Raw genomic sequence first — 22,225 nt, forward strand, 5'->3', positions numbered from 1 at the left:
GATCCGATGCGGATATTCAAAGATCTAGAATCTGAATATAATTCAAATTCAATATCGATAATGAAGGAGAATTTAGAAGAGCAAGAGATATTCTCCTATTTGGAATCATACTCCAAATTCAAGAGTATGAGCCTATTTAGGAGACTTATTCCTAAACAAGACTCATATACTAATATAGGAATCCCTTTCCTATTTAGACTCATATGCTAAGTAGGAATCCTATTTCTATTTGAACTCTACAAGGTATCCCTCCATGCTCACTATAAAAAGACTTCAGGTATTGCTTATACACATATTAAATACATAATTATAAATAATATTCTCTTAAACTCGATACTAACTTAAGAATCAGAGTGCTAATCGGACAACCACCATCTCATCGGCAGTCTAACCATTGTTTTGCAGGTTTACACCTGTTGAGAAGACAAACTCCATGATTATTTTGTGTAAAAAAATCAAATATCAAAAATAGTTTAACTACATCAAGAAAGACATCTCATACCCATTATTTATATGTATCTAAAAATGTATATATAACATATTTCAAGTCAAAAACATATGTATCACATATTCAAAAAATATTTAAATTATGTATTAAAGATGTGTCTAAAATATATCATAACTTTATATTAATTTATATTTACATTTTAATTATTTTACATAAAAAATCATATCCAGATTTAGATCAAATACATCTAGAAGATATTTTATACAGATCATTTATATGTATATGAAAGATATTTATAATATAGCTCAAGTTAAAATATATATGTCACGTACTAAAAAAACACATAAATTATATATCAAATATGTATCCAAAATATATAATAACTTTACACTTTTATGTTTAAGTATAAATATTTGTAATTTAATTTTTTTCATATAAAAAATCATATCAAATATACAGTTAAAATACATCTAAAATATCTTATATACATCTCAAAAATTAAAGTTATAATCGAAATAAAATGTATCTAAACTGTTTATAGAGATGTATCATATATGTATATGAGATGTGTCTCTAATGCACTCAGATACTGCACTGACGAGATGACATTCTCATCCATTAACATGTTGACGCACTAGCGCGCTGGTGCACCGACGTGTATTTGAGATGTATTATAAATATATCATATATGCATTTGAGATGTATCACTAAAGCATTGATCGAGATTCAGCTCCAACGAGATGGCGTGCTGGTGCGTTGTCGTGCTGACGCCTTTGACGCACTAACACATCTGACACGGTGATGCAAGCGACATGTGTCATTTTTTGATTGGAAGAGTAAAAATGTAAAAAAGATGCATAGTGAAAAGAATTTAAAAAATTAGCATTTTTGAAAAAATTAGGAGTATTTAGTTTTTTTTTTCAAAAATAATTTAGGATTATTTGTTTATGAAATTCTGACTTTTAAAGTTTATAGAAATTTAAGCACATATTTAAAACGTGTCATTTCACATCCCATCCTTTTTAAATTTGGCATTGTGTAGGCCATTGTCGTGTTCTGGGTGTTCGAAGCCTTTGTAGAAAAACGGAGCAACAACCGTAGACACCTATTTTCCAAACAGGTAAAAAATAATAAGAGACTGAAGCGTTTAATGATGATTTCCAAAGAAATCCGTCTGAGTGACGAGTTTGTGGTCTGCTTGTTTGGATTCAAGCTGATAAGACCAGTGCGCAGTTGTAAACTTGAAGAATTGAAACGTAATTAGTTGCAAGTAGTATATAAAAATCCAAAGAGATTGTGATCTAAGTCTGAGAAATTGGACTAATTGCAATATTTTAAGAGTTTATGGGAGAATTTGCAAGTTTGACGGACTAAATTGACCATACCCAAACTCGTAGTGTCCTAGAAGTTGTTTTTAATACTTTCGGGCGCCAAAATAAACTTTTAGACCCATTTTGCTTAGCATGTAGGGTTTAATTCGAATTTAATTAGAAAAATCTTAAAGATAAATGTTAAACTTAATCCTAATCCAAATTACACCTCTAGAGCTATCACTTTACGCACTCTCACATTCCTGATGCAATACAACAAATACCTAGTAAACCTTAGGTTAACCTAAATCACTATAAATAGGACCTCAAGACAGCCTAGCTAAAGATCCAAGCGGTCGCACCAGAAAAAACATAATCAAACCCTAGGAAATCTTAATTTGGCCCAACCCCCCCCCCCCTCCCACACACACACACACCAGTCGATCAAATAAGATAAAAACGCTTCAATCACACAAGAACGCCACTACATCGATCTGAAGGTGGATTTCGAGTCCAGGTCACTAGAAATCAAGCCAAGGACTCATAACAAAAATTTTGAGGACCCAAATCGTCTTTCCATCACTTTTTATCACATTAATTTAGAACTAATAGATTCAACATCTTAGATTGCATGTTAGGCTGTTTTGTTGTGAAATTGTCATAAACTGTGTCTTTGCCATGATTGCCATGTTTTTAAGCTTTTGATATGATTTCCATGAAAATGAATTAGAAACATGTGTATAGGCTGTTTATATATATTTTAATCATCACATGTTGAATTGTTTACTTTTGATGCTTAGAACACATGCTAGTAACTTAAATTGCCATTATTGCTATGCTTATTGTGTTCTCAGCTGTTTTGCCATGTTTGCCATGAATTAAACTTAGAAACATGTGCTTAGAGTGTTTAATTCAATTTTAGACACTTTGTTTTGATTCCACTAAATTCCAGATGTTTCTTATATCTTTTGACCGTTTTTTTAGCATTTTTGCATGAAACCGAACCGAACGACGAGTCCCCTCAACTCAGCCATGACGGCGCCGACGCCGCCCCACCATTGTGCCGCCGCCATCCCATAGTGGCACTGCCGCCACTCATAGTGGCGCCACTGTTTATCCCTGGTCATGATCCCTTAACGTTCCAAGATTTTCCAGATGCAACTTATCATATTTTTGTGTTTCTAAGTTTGTTTGAACTTAAAATTTGGCTTCATTTGAGCCCACGGACATGTAATTAGATATTGAATTTGTTTGTATGTTGTAATGGGTCAATGCAAATTTATTTCGGGCCCAGAAGCCCAAACTTTTAATCCGCCATGCCAACTTGACCATGGTTTAAACTAGTGGATTTGTATCGACGAGATAAAGAAATTCTATGTTTTGATTGAGTCTATATTCCGATCACACAAACGAGTGTCGGACATTTTGGGTCTATAAGGTTTAAAAGTATCTCTAACCTTGTATACCTTGTATGTATATCAATTGTACGTGTGTATGCTTAAATTGTTTATTGCTTTCTAAAGCATGTCTAAATTTAATATTAACAAGCTAATGAACCTAATCACGTTAACTTAGTTAAATCCTCTAAATCCCCTAGAAATCACAGGACTGTCATAAAAATTTACGTAATTAGTGCTTGTATAGGCATTCAAGACGACTTAATAAAATCAACCTCACTAAGACATCCAGTTTAGGCTTTGTCCATGCAAAATGGTAAAGACTCACCACTGTCTGTTATATGATAGAAACCACCAGGATTAGATGATTGTTTAGGAGTACATGCTACATGTCTCAAATGACAGTCCAGATCGAGTCATATGCGTGTCTTAATTTTTTACCGCTTTTAGACGTGTTTACATTTCCAGTATTATATCTAGTGAACTCCATGATTGTTGAGATGAGATAACCGGGTATGTCATGCAAATGTTTGAAGCGTTCAATAAGCCAAATACAAGTGTTTTGGTAGTGTCCATCGAACCTAGTCTTTTGGTCTGATGCACGATAATCTCACCCATAAGCGAGTGAGTTTATCTAGTCTGTAGAAAAGTCAATTCCTACCTGAGCTAGGTGGCGAATCCAATATTTTTAAAGCCTAATCATATCCAAAGTCAACTATAAGATTGGACGAGCGTTCACCGCATCCCGCTTTGCTTACAACAACTGTATACTAACTCATCGACATCTTGTCATCCATATTTGAGATTATTTTCATATTAAAACCCGACCTTTCGCATTTGTAGCAATTTAGTTAAATTTGGCAACTCGTAGAATAATCATATTTTCTATGTAGGTTTCCAACAACCAGAAAACGTCAATGGAGTACACAATGCGAAATTTAGAAAAATTGAAATATGTTATATAACGTTTTAATTAATGTGCTTAAATTGGTACAAACATTAAAGGTGAGAATTTTATATACTAATTATCAAAAAATCTAACATAGATGCATTGTTCGAATGTGAAATGTCTCATGTTCGCTCTTTTTTCCCTAGCTATTTGCATATATTGATGTTTGACGTTTGTAGTGATTTAAGCATTACATTTATAATTTGGCATAAGAAAATTACATCATCTCATTTTTAATATTAAAAATCCAACATTCATTTTTTTGGTATTTTACAAGCCAAAAGTCGTTGTCCAATATCGTTTCTATCATTAAAAATCCATCAAAACGACATCGTTAGGTGAAAAAATATGTTTTATATGCTAAAAGATGCCAAAAAGTAAAAGGTTGGGCATTCTTTGCCAAGTTTAAATAGTTATGTTTAAATGGCTGTAAACGCAAGAGTTTGAGATTTTATATGCAAATAACTCTAAAAGAGATCTCAAAACTAAAACTTAGAGGACCTAAATGTACTGAACTTAAGTTAAGGGGCATCATTTAAAATAGTAAAAAACCATATTAAAAAGTTTAGGGCTTTAAGATGGACTTTGGATATGGTTGATGTCCACGCAAAGCAAAACCTGCAGTTCCAACTCAAATACCCATTCAGCAAAAAAGACACAGTTATTCCTAAATTCAAATGGCTAGGGATAGTTGCTTGACTCGTGTCACCGCCGGCGTAGCTGTCGGTGGCGCCGTGGGCGGCGCTGTTGGTAAACCCTCTTAAACCCTTATTGTTATTTTTCAATTGAATTTGAATAATTCTTTTGTGGGTTTAGTTAATTTATTTATATATGTGTGTTCTTGGTGTTTCTGTTAATTGTTTCTTGTTTCACTTGATTTCTATGTGGATTCTTGTTTTTATTGGTTTTATGTGTTATTTATTGTTAGAGTAGTTTATCTGAATGCTAGAGAGGGTTAGTTGAGTGATTATTTCAAGCAACCGTAGTGCCACGTCGTTCGTCCAACAAGCTAATGAATGTTTGCGATATTTGAATATTCAAGTATTATTTATTTTTTTATCTTAACTCTGCAAAGGTTTCATTGGTTTGTTGAACCAATGACGTGATACGACTGTTGTTGTGTTGAATAATTATTCCGGTTAGAGTTAGATTAACAGGCTGTAGTTTTTATTGTGGCGTCATTTGTTTGAAGAGCAAATTAGAGAGCTTTTTCGATGAATACAGGCATATGGTTAGATCCTCGAGCTGTTGTCTTATGTGCAAGATTTCTTGTAATATCGTGCCAATTTTGTTCATTTGGTTTTTATTATTGTTATTTGGATTTTCTAATGTTGAATGCAGCTTGTGATTGAGTGTCTAACTCTGTGTTTTTCTTGTAGGTGCTGTATATGGAACTTATGAGGCAGTGAGGTATAAGGTACAATATCTAACCTGCCATTAAATTTCATACATGAGATTGTTTAGAGTTAAATATGTTAGCCTAGAATGAAATAAGTGAAGAAACTTTCTCCAATTTTGTGATGGGATTTTTCTCGTTAGAATCATGTGTAAGATAGGGGGACTTCATATTCGAGAGCTTCGAAACTATGTGCCAAAAAATAAAATCCTCCCTTGTCAAAACTGAAAAAACCAGTGCTAGAGGGATCAAAACAGGAATGTTCTGATTTTTTTTTTGAAAGAGGAATTTTCTGATTTAGTGCGTCAAGATACCCATTTGAGGGATAAAAAACAGGAATTTTCCGATTTAGTGTGTCACGATACACTAATTTGAGTCTATAATCTTATTTAATATGTACTTGTGCATATGGGGTCTATCACCAATGAAAGTCCCTATAATTGAACAAGTAAGACACTTACCTTCTCCTATGATTTAAAAAGAGCCTAGTCAAGTCCTTGTATGCTCAGTTTCGTGTGCATCTATAGGCTGCTTCGTATTTGAGTAAGCCAGCCCGTTGTGTTTTTATATTCATCTACAGATTTCTGAACTCGGCAGATTAAATCAGTGATTTGAATTTAGGCTGCTCGAGTTATTATACTCTTATTCTGGGTGAGCTGGAAGTTGGATCATATTCTTTATTCTTTGTAGTTTTATGTTACCTCCTCAAACGAGGTGTTAAAATGGTTTTATAATTGGCTGGGGTGGTCTGTTTTGTCAGCTACAGGCTTCTCTTTAACGCAACCATAAGAAGCATGTAAATGATATTTAATGTAAAAAGAGAAATATAGAAAAGAAAATAAAGTGTATAGTTTTGTTACCCTCATGCTGCTTCTGTTGGAAAATAAATATTTGTCATGCATAATGCCAAACGATTAAACAAATAGTTGACCAATGCAATGAGCTTCTCCGTCCTTAATTTCATGTGATATGGTCTTCTTTTTTCTAGATGAATTATCTTGCACGAAAATTTGTGGAGTCTTATATTTCACTGTTTCATTTTCGTTTCTGGAAACACTTTCGAAACTCTGAAATTGGAAATTTATAACATATTCATTGCAAGGTTTTCATTTCCGTGCAATATAAATAGATTTATCTGGCATTTAATCATTTGAAAATCTATTAATTACTTTCTTTTTATTTTATCTTCTTACTCTTGCTCTTCTTTATGAAATACGTATATTTTAAATTTGGATAATTTAAAATATTAATATCTTAGGGAAAATTGCAGGTTCCAGGACTTTTAAAAATCAGGTATATTGGACAAACGACATTAGGAAGTGCTGCCATATTCGGTCTTTTCTTGGGTGCCGGGAGCTTAATACATTGCGGAAAATCATATTAAGCGACACTTTGGCAAGTTTTCTGATTATAATGTTCTACTTTTGCCGTGGCTATTTGTTTCTTGGAAAGCTAATTTGATGTAATGTTGGTTTTTGTAGCCTCAGTAACTGCAGAATCACAATTGGCCTTCTTGCTTATGAAATTCTACCGGAATCCTTGCTTGAACTATTGTCTGACACTATCCCATTTTGCTTTGTGTCTCCGATGGTGGGATTGTACTTTATGCAGTTCATTTTAGAGTTTATGGTTCAGAACGTTTTACAACTCGATGAACTGAGTGCAGTGTAATAAACAAATTGATGTCCAAGAATTTGTTTAAAAAAAATATTACTGGTGTTTGATTGAAATGAATTTTATAAAATGTGGTGAAAGTTTTTTGTAATTTTTAGTGTTAATTTATTTTGTAGAATGATTTATGTTTATGTCAAATAAATTACTAACTAAATTTATTCGTAAATGAAATATATATTCGAGTAGAATTGAACCGTTTGCCTTATGTATTTCGTGTTTGTAAGTACGGATGCAAGATGGTTAGCAAGGGACTAGATATTCAATAATTGGATCCATCTTCTTGCTTGAAAGAGCTTGTAGAGGAAACTTTGATTTTCTCTTGCTGAGGATGCAATCCGGTTTTAACATCGGAAACTGGAGATTATAATTCGACCTGAGAGTTTTATATATGATTTTCTGCATGGTAATTGAAAAAGAACATAAAAGCTTGATAATAGAATGGGGCATCTACTATTGTATATTATGTTTCTGAGCATTTTCTTTTGCAAGTCGAAATTGAAGATCAGCTTCACAAAATGCAACTAAATGTGTGCTTGAGTGATATATAAATTTTAAATTTGTATAAAATGGTGTTCGAGTTAAAAGTATTATTAAATTCGAGCTACATGTATGGAGTATTTTAATATTTGAACTCAATTCAGTAGATAGAACTCGTGCTTGACTTGATTAGTATAAGACTACTTTAAATATTGTCAAAGTAGTCATACTGATGATGATAATCACAATAATACAGATTGTGCGATGTAACCTAACACGCAGCTTATGTTTATGCATCTTCGATAGATTCCAATACTTGCTTTGTTCAATATAATTGTGCACGTAAATGGTTCGTCCTAAGTTTCGTTAGGGTCAATACAACAAGTTAACTGAGTAAGCAAAAGAGCCATAGATAGCTGAAACTCCCACTGGTAACAAATCTTTTCTAATATGAAGTGCCCCCAACCAGCAAGATCATCTAATTCGAGTAGTAACCCCTTCTGCATCTCATGTATAAGCTCCGGCCCCACTGATGTGCATTCCAATTCTCCATGGGGCAGTTTTCTAGGATGCGTAATCCACACCCAAATCGAACCTATTGTAATAGCTCATGCATCCAGGTGTGTAATGTTAATTAACTCTTCTTTCAAATAACTGTCTTCTCAAAGCTGTAACTACTTCATCGAGAACCCCATTGTTTTCAGCGAGATACTCTTCAGCGGCTTGTTTGTTGCTCAAAGCTTCTTCTCCAATGAGGTAAGTACTTCCTTCTCTCAAGATGATTCCATGTTCACAGCCCAATTCCAAAACCTCGGATTCACAGCAAAAGCCTCTCCCAAATTGTATCCTAATATCAGCTTTTTTCATTGCAGGTGCCAACTTATTTTTCACCACTTGCACTGACACTCCAACGCCAGTTATCTAAAGAACAAACGTATATTAAGAAGAAAAGTATAAAGTTAGAAGAACAATAAGAACCGAAAAGGAAATGGTTTTTCAAAACAAGGATAAAAGCAGGACATGACTAATGATATAAGAGATGCAAAAATAAAACCCAAAACAAGCAGAGATGATGCATTAACCAAAGTCAACAAGTTTGGGGATAAAGTAGTGAGAAGTAAAGGAATAACACTTCAATTAATTTTCATATTCTTGTGAGAAGTAAAGTAGTTGACAATAGCCACTATTATGGATGCACATCTTTCCATGTTGGTGGTTGCATGCTCTTACTACTGTTGAGTTTGTTCTAGCGTCGAGTGCCTACATGACTGCGTATCTGTGCTAGAAACTGTGCACTTGTGAAGTTGGACATAATCCATCTAGAATCTTTAGGCCAAAGCATAACTATTGCCAATTTGTAGAAAGCATGGAGATTTTCATACTAAAATTTAACCAAAAATGTGAAGTGAGCAACTGCGATTTACGAGCTTGAGTAAAAGAATACATCTCCAACAACTAAGTTAATTTAAGAAGTTGTACCTTATCCTGTGTCTTTAGCAATCCTGTTCGGACCATTCTCAACCGTATAGCTGAATAGAACCTCAAGGCATTTCCACCACAAGTTCCCTCAGACAGATGAGCTAGACCTTGTTCGGATTTTACATTTCTTCTAACCTGAATAGAAAGGACAATAAATGAAGAATGTCATTCTTCCATAACATTTGCAACAAAACTGGTATTACAAAAGCAACACACTTGTAATTTTCAAGAAATTGGGGCTTAACCTGATTAAGGAAAACAATAAGAGTTTTTGAATGAGATAAAGAATAATTAATTTTCCGGATTGCCTGGGACATTACTCTTGATTGTATGTCCTCAGTATTTCCTATCACACCATCAACCTCAAATTGAGGGATAAGAGCAGCAACCTGAAATACAAATTTGAAAGTACAAAATCCGACAGCAGATGTGAGGAGAGAAAGAGAAAAGATTGAAGTAATCTACAAATTCATTTAATAAAGGCTCCAATGACATGCAAAACCAACAACAACTCACCACATCAAATACATGGAGACATTTCCGTTTAAGCTGCTTTAGTGACAGTGATGATGATTATAGTAATCACAACTATACTTGCAATGTGAAGCAAAGACATAGAACGACATAAATGACAAAGAAGAAAAGACTACTGACTAGCATACGTTGAAGCTCCTTCCGGAAGAGACTCAAAGTCGAGCTTTGTGGGTCGGGCACAAATTCGCACATCAAATTCCACATACTTGTTCTTTTTTATCTTCAAGGATATTTCAGTTTAATTCTGGTAAAATCTCTCCATGCCATTAATTTTCTTAATGAAGAATGCAAACAGTTTTCCCTTTGTTGTATATTTTACATTCATAGTAACTCGCTACAGTATCTAAAACTAGACTTTCATGCCTGCTGAAATTGATTGAATGATTTTGCCACTCTACATATCTCAGTCAAGTAAACAACTATTTCTTAAGAGAAGCAGTTCCATTGATATTGCTCCCCAACCATTTTGCATAAGTAATTTCAAGTTTAGTACAGGATGATAGAGTATGCAAGCTATCATCATGCTTTGCTAAAGTAATTGCCATCTTCAAAATTTATTAAATCATAAAATCTTGACCCAGTTTCCTCAATTCATAAAATAGCTTTCAATGTTCCTTTTGTAAGTAAAGAAGATATGTTATTAAATCTCGTGTGACTTATGTCTACTTTCAGAAGATATGCCTATAGACAAGTTTGCAGCATCAAAGCCCAGTCGCGAGTCATCCATACAACTTGTATCTAAAGGAATATAGAAATTCATAAGCAACCTGACCAGACATATTCAGTTGCACACATTCAATAGAAGCCTTTAAATAGAGTTTCTGCTTAATGGGAAGTCAGCAAAATCCATAGGCAACCTTGATAGGAAAGAGAAAAGGCATGGAACCAAAAAACCAATGCACGCAGTCCTTGGCTATATGGATCACAGAACCTGCAGTCTAGAGTATTTATTCATCTGGAAGCAGATGGACCCATTGTGCTCAGTTTATTAACAACTTTCGCATAGTTAATTCAGACAAAAGATACTTTGCAATACATATCATAACAAAGCATGAAGCAGTGAGGTCCTTAATTATGAATTGAAAGGCTACTCTAATTGATAGACACATCTAAAATCAGTAGAAAAATTGCATAGGTGTTCATGCATGCAAATTAAGAAGTAATACTTACACTATCAACCACGATCACATCCACAGACCCACTCTTGGTCAGTGTATCAACTACACACAGCAAATTTTCCGCAGAATCTGGAGGTGAAATAAGAAGATTTTCTGTGTTTACTCCCATTGATTCCACAAGTAAAGTGTCCAATGCATTCTCAGCATCTAGATATGCACAGTATCCTAGAAAAGGAAAGAAAAAAAATAATTTTCTGAGAAAATGATGACTTTGTATGGCCAAGTTCCAAAGTATCAAAAACTAGAGAAAAATAAAATATTATCCTAACAAAATTAAGACAGAACAACATAATGTAGTTATCAAAGTAACAAATGTCGTAAGAATATCAGAAAAGTTTGGGAACCAAAGGAGTACATTAAGAGAATATCAGTGCAAAGCTAGTTATTGGCATACCAGAAAACTATGGGAAAACATCGTCAAATACATCTTACATGAAACTTTTTACAAAACAAGCATAATAAAATTACCTCCACGCTTTTGTGCTTCCTTGATAATATGAAGCGCAAGTGTTGTCTTTCCAGAAGCTTCCTTGCCATAGATTTCAACCATTCTTCCCTAAAGAGTCAAGGCAGAGTTCCAATGTTACAATAGTGATATTTCAATTTTTCACAGCTAAAGTTCAGAGAGTTGCATGTGAAAGTATACAATGTGTTATCAAACAAACCTTATTAGTACGAACCAAACCATATTTGGACTGTAAGTTAGAGGATTTCAAAGGTATTTCAATTAATACAAAAAGTATTCCTTCTGAAACTATCAAGAGTTAAATCACTGATATAGATCATTATTAGGTTTCCTAATCATATATTGCTGTAGCTCTCCCAAGGAAGTAAAAACAATGACCTAAGGTTTACTCATCGCAAGCATTTATTAACAATCATTAAACCACGACTTACGTAGAAAGAAGGCAGAACGAATTCAAAACACAGCATTAAAGCATATAAGAGGAATGTGTGTTACTACTGTACAGTAAACCAACCTCCGGCAATCCACCAATACCAAGCGCAAGATCGAGTTTCAATGAGCCTGTAGATATCACAGGGGGGCGACGTGAGTTGAAAAACCCCTGTAAAGACAATCTAGACTCTTTAGAGAATTCATTAGAAACCTCTTTGAGAGCCAAAAGAAGTTTGGCATTTTTCTCCATCGTCTCACTACCATCATCAACTTGATCACATTCAAAATCTGAAAAGTTTGCTGGAAAAAGAAAAACCATTTCAAAATTCATTAATTAGACCGGAACACTCATGTAAAAGGAAGGCTAAAAATAACAAAATTCAGCAAGAATCAGTAAGAACTTAGGTAGCACAAACACTTCAAGTCAATCAACGTTTCTCATTTCGGAAACGGAAAACGTATAGAGAACTTGGCGTTTCATGCACAAAACATCATCTTTAACATAGGAAATCCTAAAATAACACCGTTTCGATGCGTATGTGTCCAGATATCCCGTTTTCCCGAGTCCATGTCCGTGCTACATAGGTAAACTCAGGGACAATGGTCCTCTCGGAAGTTCACCTCGAACTTAATATGATATCACATCCCTCGTAAAACTATTTATTTTGTTTAATTGCATAGTTTTTATTTCTTAAGTTGAGAGAACTGAGTTTCAGCAAGTCTAAAGCATTATGAGCATAAGCCCCACATATAATTATGAATAACACATAAAGTAACTCAAGTAAAACATAGCAACTTCAGAATGAGAAACCATGATAAAAACTAAATAAATGGGCAAGTCTGAGAAGCTAAAACTTAGTACCTAAAGAGCAGAAAAGACGAGGTCTCATTCTGGTACAACAACGAGTGATTGCTTCCTTTCTTGTGTTCTGTGATGCAAAGATTTGAATAGATGATACAGAGAAGATGATAATAAAGTGGTGAGCAAAGCGAAGAGAGTGAAAACCTGCGAGAGAGGAGAGCAAAGGCGAAACCTTGGCAAGATATTGAGGCGGAGGGACACCATTTTTGGGTAGTAAAGTTGGGTTTCGTAGAGGCAAATCAGCAGAGAGTGACGGGTGAAAATGAGGTTGCAGCAGCAGTTGATGTTCAAACTTCAAACAGCAATGTGTAATATTAGAGCATCTCAATGTAATAACCCTTAAATGAAAAATTATTTCACACAACCGTTGCGCCATGTCATTCGTGCCACAAACCAATTATGCGTTAGACATGTGAAAAATTAAATGATAAAAAAAATAAGTAATAATTAAAAGATCCCCTATCGCAAATGCTCATTGGCTTGATGTAAAAATGACGTGGCGCAACGGTTGCATGGGATAAACACTCCCCTTAAATACACCAAAAATGACCAACTTCCGAGTATTTTTAATATTATTTAATATGAATTTTTTAATTTTTTTACAATTAAGAACATGTGTTGTATTTTTTTTGAAAAATTACATTATTTTACATCCAAAACTGTGCCGTTTTACTCCAACATTTTACATCCAAAACGGTGTTGATGTTTTAATTGCAAAATTTTAGAAAGTTCATGTTTAATAAATCAAAATAAAAGGATTATATTATATACCAAAAACACGTGAAAATTTGTGATTTTTTTTATACATTTAAGCCATAAAATAATATGCTAATGTGGGTCTAATTTGGCTAATAATCACCAATGACCCCTGACCTTTAAGGGTACGTGCACAAAATCCCCTAACGTTTGAAAACGGGCACAAAACCCCCTGATCTTTGTGGCGGCGCTCACAAAACCCCCTGAGCCCCAAATATGACCAAAATACCCCTGACACCGTTTTTGTTCAGTCAAATATTATTCTTAAAAAAAAAACTGACAGCGCCACGTCATCTGCCACATCAGCAAAATACCTTAACATTTTCAAAGACCCAAAATACCCCTAATTTAATTTAGAAAAAGACAAAAAAAAAACCAACCCAATTTTATCCAACCATTTGATTAACCCAACAAAAAAACCAACCACCACCAGACCCAACCGCCGCCACAACTCTGTCATCGCCGGAAAATTTTCCAATCATTTTATTCGAATTGAAGATGACCAGAAATTTTCCGATCGTCACGTTGTGCCTGAGAAGACGATCCAGTTGGGTCGTCTTTTGTTCTTGAAGAACAACAACAGATTTGTTCTTCAAAGAACATACATGTTCTTTGAAGAACTGGAACAAATCTGTTTTTTGAAGAACAGATTATGTTCTTCAAAGAACAGAATTTTTGTTCTCGAAGAGGATGACTGGAGATGGCGGCGGCGGCGAGTGTTTGGGTTGTTGGTGGATGGGTTGGCCGAATAGTTTAGTTTAGATTGAGTTGGCTTGGATTGAGTTGGTTTATTTTGGGTGTTTTAATTTTTTTAGATTTTTTTGATGACGTGTCAGATTATGTGGTGTTGTCAGATTTTTTTTAAGAATGTCAGTTCATCAGAAAAGACGGTGCCAGAGGTATTTTCGTCCTCAGGGGGTTTTGTGAGCGCCGCCACAAAGATCAGGGGCTTTTGTGCCCGTTTTAAACATCAGGGGGTTTTGTGCACGTACCCCTAAAGATCAAGGGCCATGGGTGATTATTAGCCGTCTAATTTAGATGATTAAGACATTTATAAGTTCATCAAGAGGTTGTGGACTCGAATCACGCCTCTGTAACTAACAATTAACAAATGAGACTAAAAAAAGATGATTAACATCTTTAACAAAAATAAATATAATAATACTCATGATAATAGTATAATTTCATATTAAAATATAAAATTTAATTTAATATTAAGTCTCCATAGAATTATCCACATTCCCATTATCATACTAATTTTCTCTACTCTTCTTTACGGATGTAAACGAGCAATTCGGTATTCGGCTCGATAAGAGCTCGGTTTGTGTTCGTTCGTAATCTAAATGAACCGAGTTTGAACTTGATTTTATGTTCATTAATTTAAACAAGTTGGACATGAAATCGTTTGGGTTCACGAACAATTCGATTAGTGGTTTGGGAATGAGCTCTAACAAGAATTCGTGAACAAGCTCGTTTAAAAACTGGATTAGTTTTTCGCGAACTGACTTTTCAACTAATTTATATAAATAACTTATATAATTCTAAAATTACGTAGATTTAACAAAACTACAATTTTGATATAAGAAACTTACGTAGTTTTATGCTTGCGAATTTTATATGTTTCAGCTATTAAACGAACGGGTTCGCGAACGGGCTAGCGTGGTACTTATCAATTTTGTTCATGAGCTCATTCGCGAGCTTATTCGTGAACTTGTTTGGAAGCTTGTTCGAGAGCTCGTTCGCGAGTTTGTTCGTTTAGCAGTTAAACGAACCGAAAATGAACCGAATATGAACGCCTTGTTCGCTAAAAGAGCTGAACATAAACACTACAAAACTCGGCCCGGTTTTTATTATGTCCTTATCTAATAAAATCACCAGTTCTCAATTTTTTACACATTTTTAATTGATGCTAATTTTGTGTTATCCATAAATTATTTATTAATATATTTTTTCTAGATAGATAGATTCATTGAAAAATTAAGTATAAGATGAAAGTTATGAACAATCAAATATATGAACTTTCAAAATTCTAATCTACTAAATAAAAATACATATAAAATTATAAGGTACAAGTACGAAATTAATTCAAAAAAATAAATTAAGTTGACATTTCGCAAATGCCTACGTGGCACTTTTTTCCAAGAATGCGAGGTCCTAATCACTTCGACTCGTTCGATTATGCCGTAAAACCGTTTGCTTGTTAAACTTCATCCGTATATTTAATAATAAGATAGATCTAATAAGACATTAGTTAACTCCAACACATACTTTAAATTAAGGATAAATTAACTAAAAGATTTCTAAGACCCCAATTTTAAAGTTTTGAATAAATCACGAGTTAATATTAAAAGGTGATTCTCAAATTTCAAATGTAACACCCACATTTAAATTGCATATAGTCATGCTCATACATTCATGCATTTCGATGGTCAAGAGTAAGCGTCGTTCATTTGCATTTACGTGAGCATTTAAAGTAATGATTGATGTTAATTAAATGAAAATGATGGGGGTTTGATTAATGCTATAACTATTCAAAATGTATAATAGGTAGTGTAACGACCAACAAATATATCAGAACTAAATTGGAATGAAAGTATGTCGGTTAATTAGGTTGATTTGAGTGGTTCGAAATGAGATTAAGTTTGAGGTTAGAATTGAACATATAAAATATTTCAAGGATAAAATGAGATATTAGTATTTATGAATGATTCCATAAACCCAATCTTATTTTAGCATGAATAAACCCTAACTATAAGTTAAATAACACCTCTTGCCAATCTCTTCTTCACTTATCAAAAAGGAAAAGAGAGAAGAGAGAAGAAACCATAAACACCTAACCCTAGCTTCAGCAATAAGATCAACTACACCTTAAATTAAAGTTTGGATCAAGAAAATGAGAAATTTGGTAAGTAATTTAAGTGTTTTGGTTGATTAGGTTAGAGTTCATCATCTTTTTGGAAGTAATCTGCACATATCCAAAAGAATTATCTCTGTTGTTTATATCATAAACCGAGTTATACAACTCCAAATTGATCGATTCTTGATTCTATGGAAACTATAACGAGTCTACTACAATTGTTATGCTTTGTGTTTCATCATTGGAAATCGTTATGATAGCCTAATAGTCCATACCATTTTGTTGCTCTGTCTGCCTATACAGCCTGGTAGAGTGTCACCAAAACATAAATATCTCATTGTTTAGAGATATAATTGAGTTGGTTCTTTTTGGTATATTTTTTAGACTCATATAAATATAACTTCACCGAAGGGTTCTGTCAAATTGTGTTTATATTGATGTGTGGATTAATTGCAAAATAGGGTATATATTCTGCCTACTTTGTAGAACTATGGCTGCAGCATTAGCTACTTGTGAAATTGATACAATGAGTTATACATGCCCAAATGATGCCATTCTTGTTTCTGTAGATTCATTAGGATGTTAAATAAAACTTTTTAGTTTTGATAAAAGACTAATTCTGTCATTTGGATTGTGAATAAGGAAGAAACATTTAATTGTATAATTTGTCTAGACAGTTTAACCTAGTGGTGTTGTATTGTGCATAATCTGATTTATACTAATCCAATTGATGTGCTTTCAATTGGAAATGAAACTAGACTCCAATGTATATGACTCATATCAATAGTTTATATAAATGATGTTTGGGTTAGGAGTAGTACCTATTTGAAGTCATTGCACATAATCTGCCTAGAAATAGGGGTTATGGTTACTAGTTTATTTCTTTATGTAAATTATCAAAATAGTTTTACTTTGTGAATGAATTGAGATCGTATATGTGAATAGGTACTTATATACCAGAAGGTAATACGACGGACAAGCCTGGAACTTCACGGGTTTGAGACTCGGTGAAATGAGTAAGTGAATAGATAGTGCTATACTTGGTATATACGTTTGTTTGCAATTGCAAGTGTGTATTGATTTGAGACATAAATGCGCTTGTGAATTATGGTTGAATTGTTTGTGCGAGTCATGTTTTGGTTTGAGAATCATGTCATGCTTATGTTTGGATATTCAATGAGAATTGAGATAGTCGTTGGTTGCCTAAAATGGTGATTCAGGCCAACGACGTGAGAATGAGTTATTGGTTGCCTAATGGGCGATTTGGGCCAATAACGTATGTTGGTTACCTATATGGCGATTTGGGCCAACATGAGAATTATGCGCATGATTGAATATCCTTCTGTAAGCTTGATGTTGATTGGAAATTTAAGAATATGTTGCTTTGAATTGAACATTGGACTACTACATTTATAATGGTTATTGTTTATGTTGAATGGAACATTGTTTGAGTTATATATTAATTACTTGAAATTCTTATGAATGTGTATATTTAGTATGCATATATCTATTTGCTTATTGAGTTGCAGGCTCACCCCTCTGCGTTATTTTTTTTCTTTCAGGATACAAAGAGTTGCATTGAGTCGACATTTGCATCTGATAGAGGTTTCAGGTGGGCCAATGGAGAGTTCATTGCACGTGAATATATTTCGAAGTGTTTATGTGTATAAGATAGATATCAAAACTTTTGTACTAAGAGTTATTGTATAAAGTTATGTATAAGTGTTTAATGTGAGATATTTTGAATGTTACGGTTATGCGATAAGTTAAAACTTTTCTCTCGAAACAAAACATATATTAAATGAATTTTGTGATGTTTGTTATAAATGTTTGAGTATATAATATTTTAATTTGAGGGTGTCACATCAAAAAACCACATCTTCTAAAAATTAGTTTCTTCAAATTTCTAAATTAAAATTTACTACATCAATTCTATTTTTTCTACTTTCTAAGCCGAGGATCTTAAATCCGCTTAAAGAACCTAAGAACTTTGATCAGGTTAAGGACTGTTCTAATCGACTCAAGATGAAGAAAGACTCTCAACTCTATATTTTGAAGAAACCCACTAAATAAATTAAAATGTGGTTTTTCAACCGTCAAAATATACCACTTTATTTAAAAAAAAAGGTTCCTTCAAATCTCTGAATTAAGAGAGATTTCTAAGTATGGAATTTTATTGTAAAAACACTTAATAAACTTTATTGAAAAGGGACAAAAAAGAAAAACAAAGCAGAAGAGGCAGTTTTCCGACGAAAAAAGTCAAAACCATTTCCTTAAAAAAATGATTTTTAGTTTCGTATTTTTAAAGAGAATGGAGAAATTTTTATAGAGAAGAAAAGAAAGTATATATATTATTTATTAATTTGACAAAAATAATATAACAAAATATTATTTATTAATTTAAAATTAAAAAAAATTAACAATGATAAATAAAATTATAAATAAAATTTGATTTAACAATTTGTAAGTGAATTAATTATTTTAAATAATATAAGAAAATATAGACCTTAACCTTTTCATCCTATAGTCTAAAGGTCGTTTTATGTGTTATTTTTGATAAAAAAGATAATGTTATTTCGCCATTTGAATGATCAAAACAACACCCTATATATAAAACACTTAGCTATATATGACATAAAATGAAAAATTAAGATATAGATGCCAAGTTTTGTAAACTGTGTTTAATTCGGGAGAATATTTTATGACAATAACCTCAAAATTTATGGGGGAATATTTAAAATTTATAGATAATTTCACTTAATCAATTGAAAATATATAAATATTTTTTTTTGATCTTGAAAATATATAAATATAAATAAAGTGTATTTATATTAATTTTATGCTCCTAGTTGAATGAAACATTCCAAGTTGTGATGTGGTAGAAGTAAAAGATAGTAATAAAAAAAAACTTAAGTAGAAATTTGTCTTTTTAATTTATAAGCAATGAACAATTGACACATCAATAAATTTTATTGGTAAATTAATATACGAATTTGGTGATTATAGGTAATTAATCCATTTTGACAATTTAATTTATAAGTTAAGGGGGCTAACTGTCAATTTAGAATACAATTAACTTATAAATTAAAAGGGCAAATTGCCAATAATCACCAAATTTGTGTACTGATTTACCCATAAAATTAATTTATGTGTTAATTGCCCATTGCTTACAAGTTGAGAAGGCATATTGCCACCTAAATCAATAAAAAACAGAGTCGCCGAACAGTACAAATACTGTTTTATTAAAGAAAACCCCCATCGGACAGAACCAGTCCTCTGCTCTCTTCTTCTTCAGGTAATTCATTACAGTGTTTGGATTGTATTCAGTTTATCGTTTAAATTGCTTCCTCTTTGCATGCATTCGTTTATCTATTTTTTAGCTTTTTTCTTCATTTTTTTTTATGTTTTATTGAATTGAATTTGACTGAATTGGGTTGAATATGAAAATTGCGTGCTTCTGATTCAATTTTATAATGTTTTTGGCTTCATATTCAAACCATGATGGATGAATAAGAAATTATCTATTGAATTATCCATTTAAAGAATTTGTCATCATAATGGCGTGTTTGGTTCAATTGAATTAAGAAAAAAAAAACAATGGTGGAATTTATTTATAAATAAATTTAATTGTATTTGGTGTACTTAGAAATTGATTCAGTAACTCTATTTTTGATTTTTTTGTAGCATTAGTCATGTACTGTCAGATTAATTCTTACCAAACAAAAAGGGAATTCACATTAGCTTCTGTTTTATTTGTTTTTTTTTTTTTTTGCAGAAATTTGTCGAGTGTGTTAATTTCCTAGAGAGACAGAATATTATTTTGTGGAAGGTTATTACTTTTAAGCCTTATGGAGTATGGTTCGGCCGATGTTTCACTTGGTACTACTTTATGTACTCAACTACAAATTGACATTCATGCTAATTTGATGATGATTTTAAAGCTTTTTCTGCTATCATCAAATTTCGATATGATTTAATTTTCCAGATCAATTAAGTGTTAGCGGGAAATTTCATAGGATTCATATTTGTGGCCTTTTTATAGATTTAGATAAGGGAAGAAGTTATAAATAAGTTAACTTTTTACTGGTTACATGAATTGTCAAATGGAGGTATTCTCAGGCTACTTATGTGATCTTAACGTTTTGTGTGCATAATTACACATGATACTGAGTGGTACCGTTGTTACTTGCATCTTGATGTTGGAATGCTATGCAAGTGTTATCTTGTGTTGCATAAAAAACTTATCGAGTTTTATATTCTGTCATGTTATTTTCGAGAACGCTTTTGAATCTACAAAATTTTATATTCATAATCTACTTTTTTAAAAGTTTTTTCATATTTCGTGTCGGCATTTTCCATTTTCATACTACATAGATGTTATCTAAAACTCTTTTAAGTATATTTATTTCTTGCATCCTGTGGGCTGTGTTGTGATAGAAATTACTTTTAGAACTTTTTAAAGTATTTGAATGTACCTTTTTTATTCTGGAAATCCATCATGAGGAGTTTAATGTGAGGTTACTGTTACGGAAATACTTTTCTGTGAAATCAGTTCTGTCCAGTTGCAAGTTTGACTTTACCATAGAAAGGAACATACTGTTTTTGCTATTGTGATGAGAGGAGATTAGGTGATATCATTATACAAGTGCAGTTTCAGATTTTATGTATGGATTCTTTTTGGCCTTTTGGCGACATGTAATGTAATATCATTCATTAGAAATGAGTCAAATGACCTCTTTTGATTAAAAGTTTGAAACAGAGTTTAAAATTTCTTGTACATGCAAGTAAACTGAAACCTCTTAAATTAGAAAATGAGCTATTGCATTGATTATGTGAGGACCATGTAACTGGAACTTAAGTTTTCATAACTTTTGCTCATCTTAGTCTTATTACTACTTCTACTTCTGGACTTGAGCAGTCAAAATGCGCTATTGCACCAGTTGTGATGGATGAAGGTGCAGTCAGATTTTGAATCTCCTTTTATAAGTTTTCAGAACACTACTTCTACTTCTGGACTTGAGCATCATACTCATGAAACTAGAATATAAAAATAGTCTTGGATCAAAAAGATTCTGTAAATTCTCTTTCATACAGTTACATTACATCTGTATGAATCCCGAGCTTAAAAAGAAGATTAATGATAATGTTATTATTTTCTGTTGAAACTCTATCTCTTTGAAAAAAAATTATTAGTTTCATTTTTTATGCACGTGTAAAATTCTTGATCAAAATGTAGTTTCCTAAGTATTGAGCTCTGCAGATGCTGATCAAAAGAGTACAAGGAAGGAAGAAACTATGTCCAGTCACGAAAAACATATTCCAAAACCAGTTCCAAACTCTCAAGGAGATAACAAATACGCTGGCATAGTTAACTGGAAAAGTGGAGAAATAGTTGCGCCTGATGTTCCTGCTGATAAGAACACCTCTGGGGAAGTAAATTCAGAAGCTTCCATGACAACTGATGATGTTATACGAGCCGGAGGGTTTGGAGCTAGAGATGATATAAATAGCTTTCTTCCTGTTGCAAGTGATTCAACCGATTTTGAAGAATCTATTCTTGAAGCTAGAAACTATGAAGAACCACAGGGAGAAGTACGCAGACCTGGTCTAGGCTGGAAGCAATCAGCAGAAGAAGATTAGCTCGTTTGATCCTAATGTAGTGAGTCGCTGTTAACTTTTGCTCACCTTAGTTGTTTTTAATACTTTGTTGTGCGCGCTGTCACATGGCACATTAGGTTTCTTTCGTTTGTCTTATTTTCATATTTTGCTTTTGTTCTCTTGTACAGTCTAGGACCAAACATGTTATTTCTATATGCCCGTAGAAATGACTGAAATTAAGAATAACCTATCTAAAGGATTTGCTTAAGATAACTTGCTGTAATGTTATTGATACAAGTCCTTTCACAATTGTTATGTGCTCCAAGTATTCAACTTTATTAACATTTAGGGGGTCTTCCGTTTAAACCGAACAGAGCCCTTAAATTTTTTAAAAATCAAACTGACAAATCTG

General features: G+C 32.9%; 3 protein-coding genes and 1 long non-coding RNA gene across 4 annotated transcripts; 3 read left to right on the forward strand and 1 right to left on the reverse strand.

The window, feature by feature from the left end:
- The first annotated feature begins 4,697 nt into the window (after positions 1-4,697).
- On the forward strand, positions 4,698-7,265 carry LOC126677717 (uncharacterized). Its single transcript, XM_050372480.1, has 4 exons — positions 4,698-4,854; positions 5,484-5,521; positions 6,771-6,895; positions 6,982-7,265. Exons 1-3 carry the CDS (start codon positions 4,782-4,784, stop codon positions 6,882-6,884), a joined length of 225 nt encoding a protein of 74 aa, XP_050228437.1. The 5' UTR covers positions 4,698-4,781; the 3' UTR covers positions 6,885-6,895; positions 6,982-7,265.
- A 550-nt stretch (positions 7,266-7,815) lies between these two features.
- Positions 7,816-12,931, reverse strand: LOC126677716 (DNA repair protein recA homolog 2, mitochondrial). The gene is made up of 8 exons (XM_050372479.2): positions 12,747-12,931; positions 12,603-12,669; positions 11,823-12,040; positions 11,311-11,398; positions 10,835-11,007; positions 9,376-9,519; positions 9,131-9,265; positions 7,816-8,572 (listed from the first exon to the last, which is right to left on the reverse strand). The coding sequence occupies exons 1-8, from the start codon at positions 12,804-12,806 to the stop codon at positions 8,282-8,284; spliced, it is 1,176 nt and encodes a 391-aa protein (XP_050228436.1). The 5' UTR covers positions 12,807-12,931; the 3' UTR covers positions 7,816-8,281.
- Positions 12,932-16,165: 3,234 nt separating this feature from the next.
- LOC126676625 (uncharacterized) lies at positions 16,166-17,970 on the forward strand. The gene is made up of 3 exons (XR_007640365.2): positions 16,166-16,263; positions 17,161-17,231; positions 17,778-17,970. It is a non-coding gene; the product is annotated as an uncharacterized LOC126676625 (long non-coding RNA).
- Positions 17,971-19,772: 1,802 nt separating this feature from the next.
- LOC126678385 (uncharacterized) lies at positions 19,773-22,122 on the forward strand. Its single transcript, XM_050373283.1, has 6 exons — positions 19,773-19,777; positions 19,900-19,909; positions 19,991-20,044; positions 20,801-20,879; positions 21,075-21,170; positions 21,476-22,122. Exons 1-6 carry the CDS (start codon positions 19,773-19,775, stop codon positions 21,853-21,855), a joined length of 624 nt encoding a protein of 207 aa, XP_050229240.1. The 3' UTR covers positions 21,856-22,122.
- Positions 22,123-22,225: the final 103 nt, after the last annotated feature.

The sequence above is a fragment of the Mercurialis annua genome, linkage group LG4, assembly GCF_937616625.2.
Source record: "Mercurialis annua linkage group LG4, ddMerAnnu1.2, whole genome shotgun sequence".
Lineage (NCBI taxonomy): Eukaryota > Viridiplantae > Streptophyta > Magnoliopsida > Malpighiales > Euphorbiaceae > Mercurialis > Mercurialis annua.

What these genes read in the sequence shown, in the direction of transcription:
- LOC126677717 (XM_050372480.1), top strand. Translation starts at nt 4,782, where the DNA reads ATGGCTAGGGATAGTTGCTTGACTCGTGTCACCGCCGGCGTAGCTGTC. An exon ending in CGCCGTGGGCGGCGCTGTTG is followed by an intron (nt 4,855 to 5,483) that starts GTAAACCCTCTT and finishes TTTTTCTTGTAG; the next exon opens with GTGCTGTATATGGAACTTAT. An exon ending in ATGAGGCAGTGAGGTATAAG is followed by an intron (nt 5,522 to 6,770) that starts GTACAATATCTA and finishes GGAAAATTGCAG; the next exon opens with GTTCCAGGACTTTTAAAAAT.
- LOC126677716 (XM_050372479.2), bottom strand. Translation starts at nt 12,806, where the DNA reads ATGGTGTCCCTCCGCCTCAATATCTTGCCAAGGTTTCGCCTTTGCTCT. An exon ending in GTATTGGTGGATTGCCGGAG is followed by an intron (nt 11,399 to 11,822) that starts GTTGGTTTACTG and finishes TTGACTCTTTAG; the next exon opens with GGAAGAATGGTTGAAATCTA. An exon ending in TTATTGTTTTCCTTAATCAG is followed by an intron (nt 9,266 to 9,375) that starts GTTAAGCCCCAA and finishes CTTTCTATTCAG; the next exon opens with GTTAGAAGAAATGTAAAATC.
- LOC126678385 (XM_050373283.1), top strand. An exon ending in AGAATATTATTTTGTGGAAG is followed by an intron (nt 20,045 to 20,800) that starts GTTATTACTTTT and finishes ACTTTACCATAG; the next exon opens with AAAGGAACATACTGTTTTTG. An exon ending in ACCAGTTGTGATGGATGAAG is followed by an intron (nt 21,171 to 21,475) that starts GTGCAGTCAGAT and finishes TGAGCTCTGCAG; the next exon opens with ATGCTGATCAAAAGAGTACA.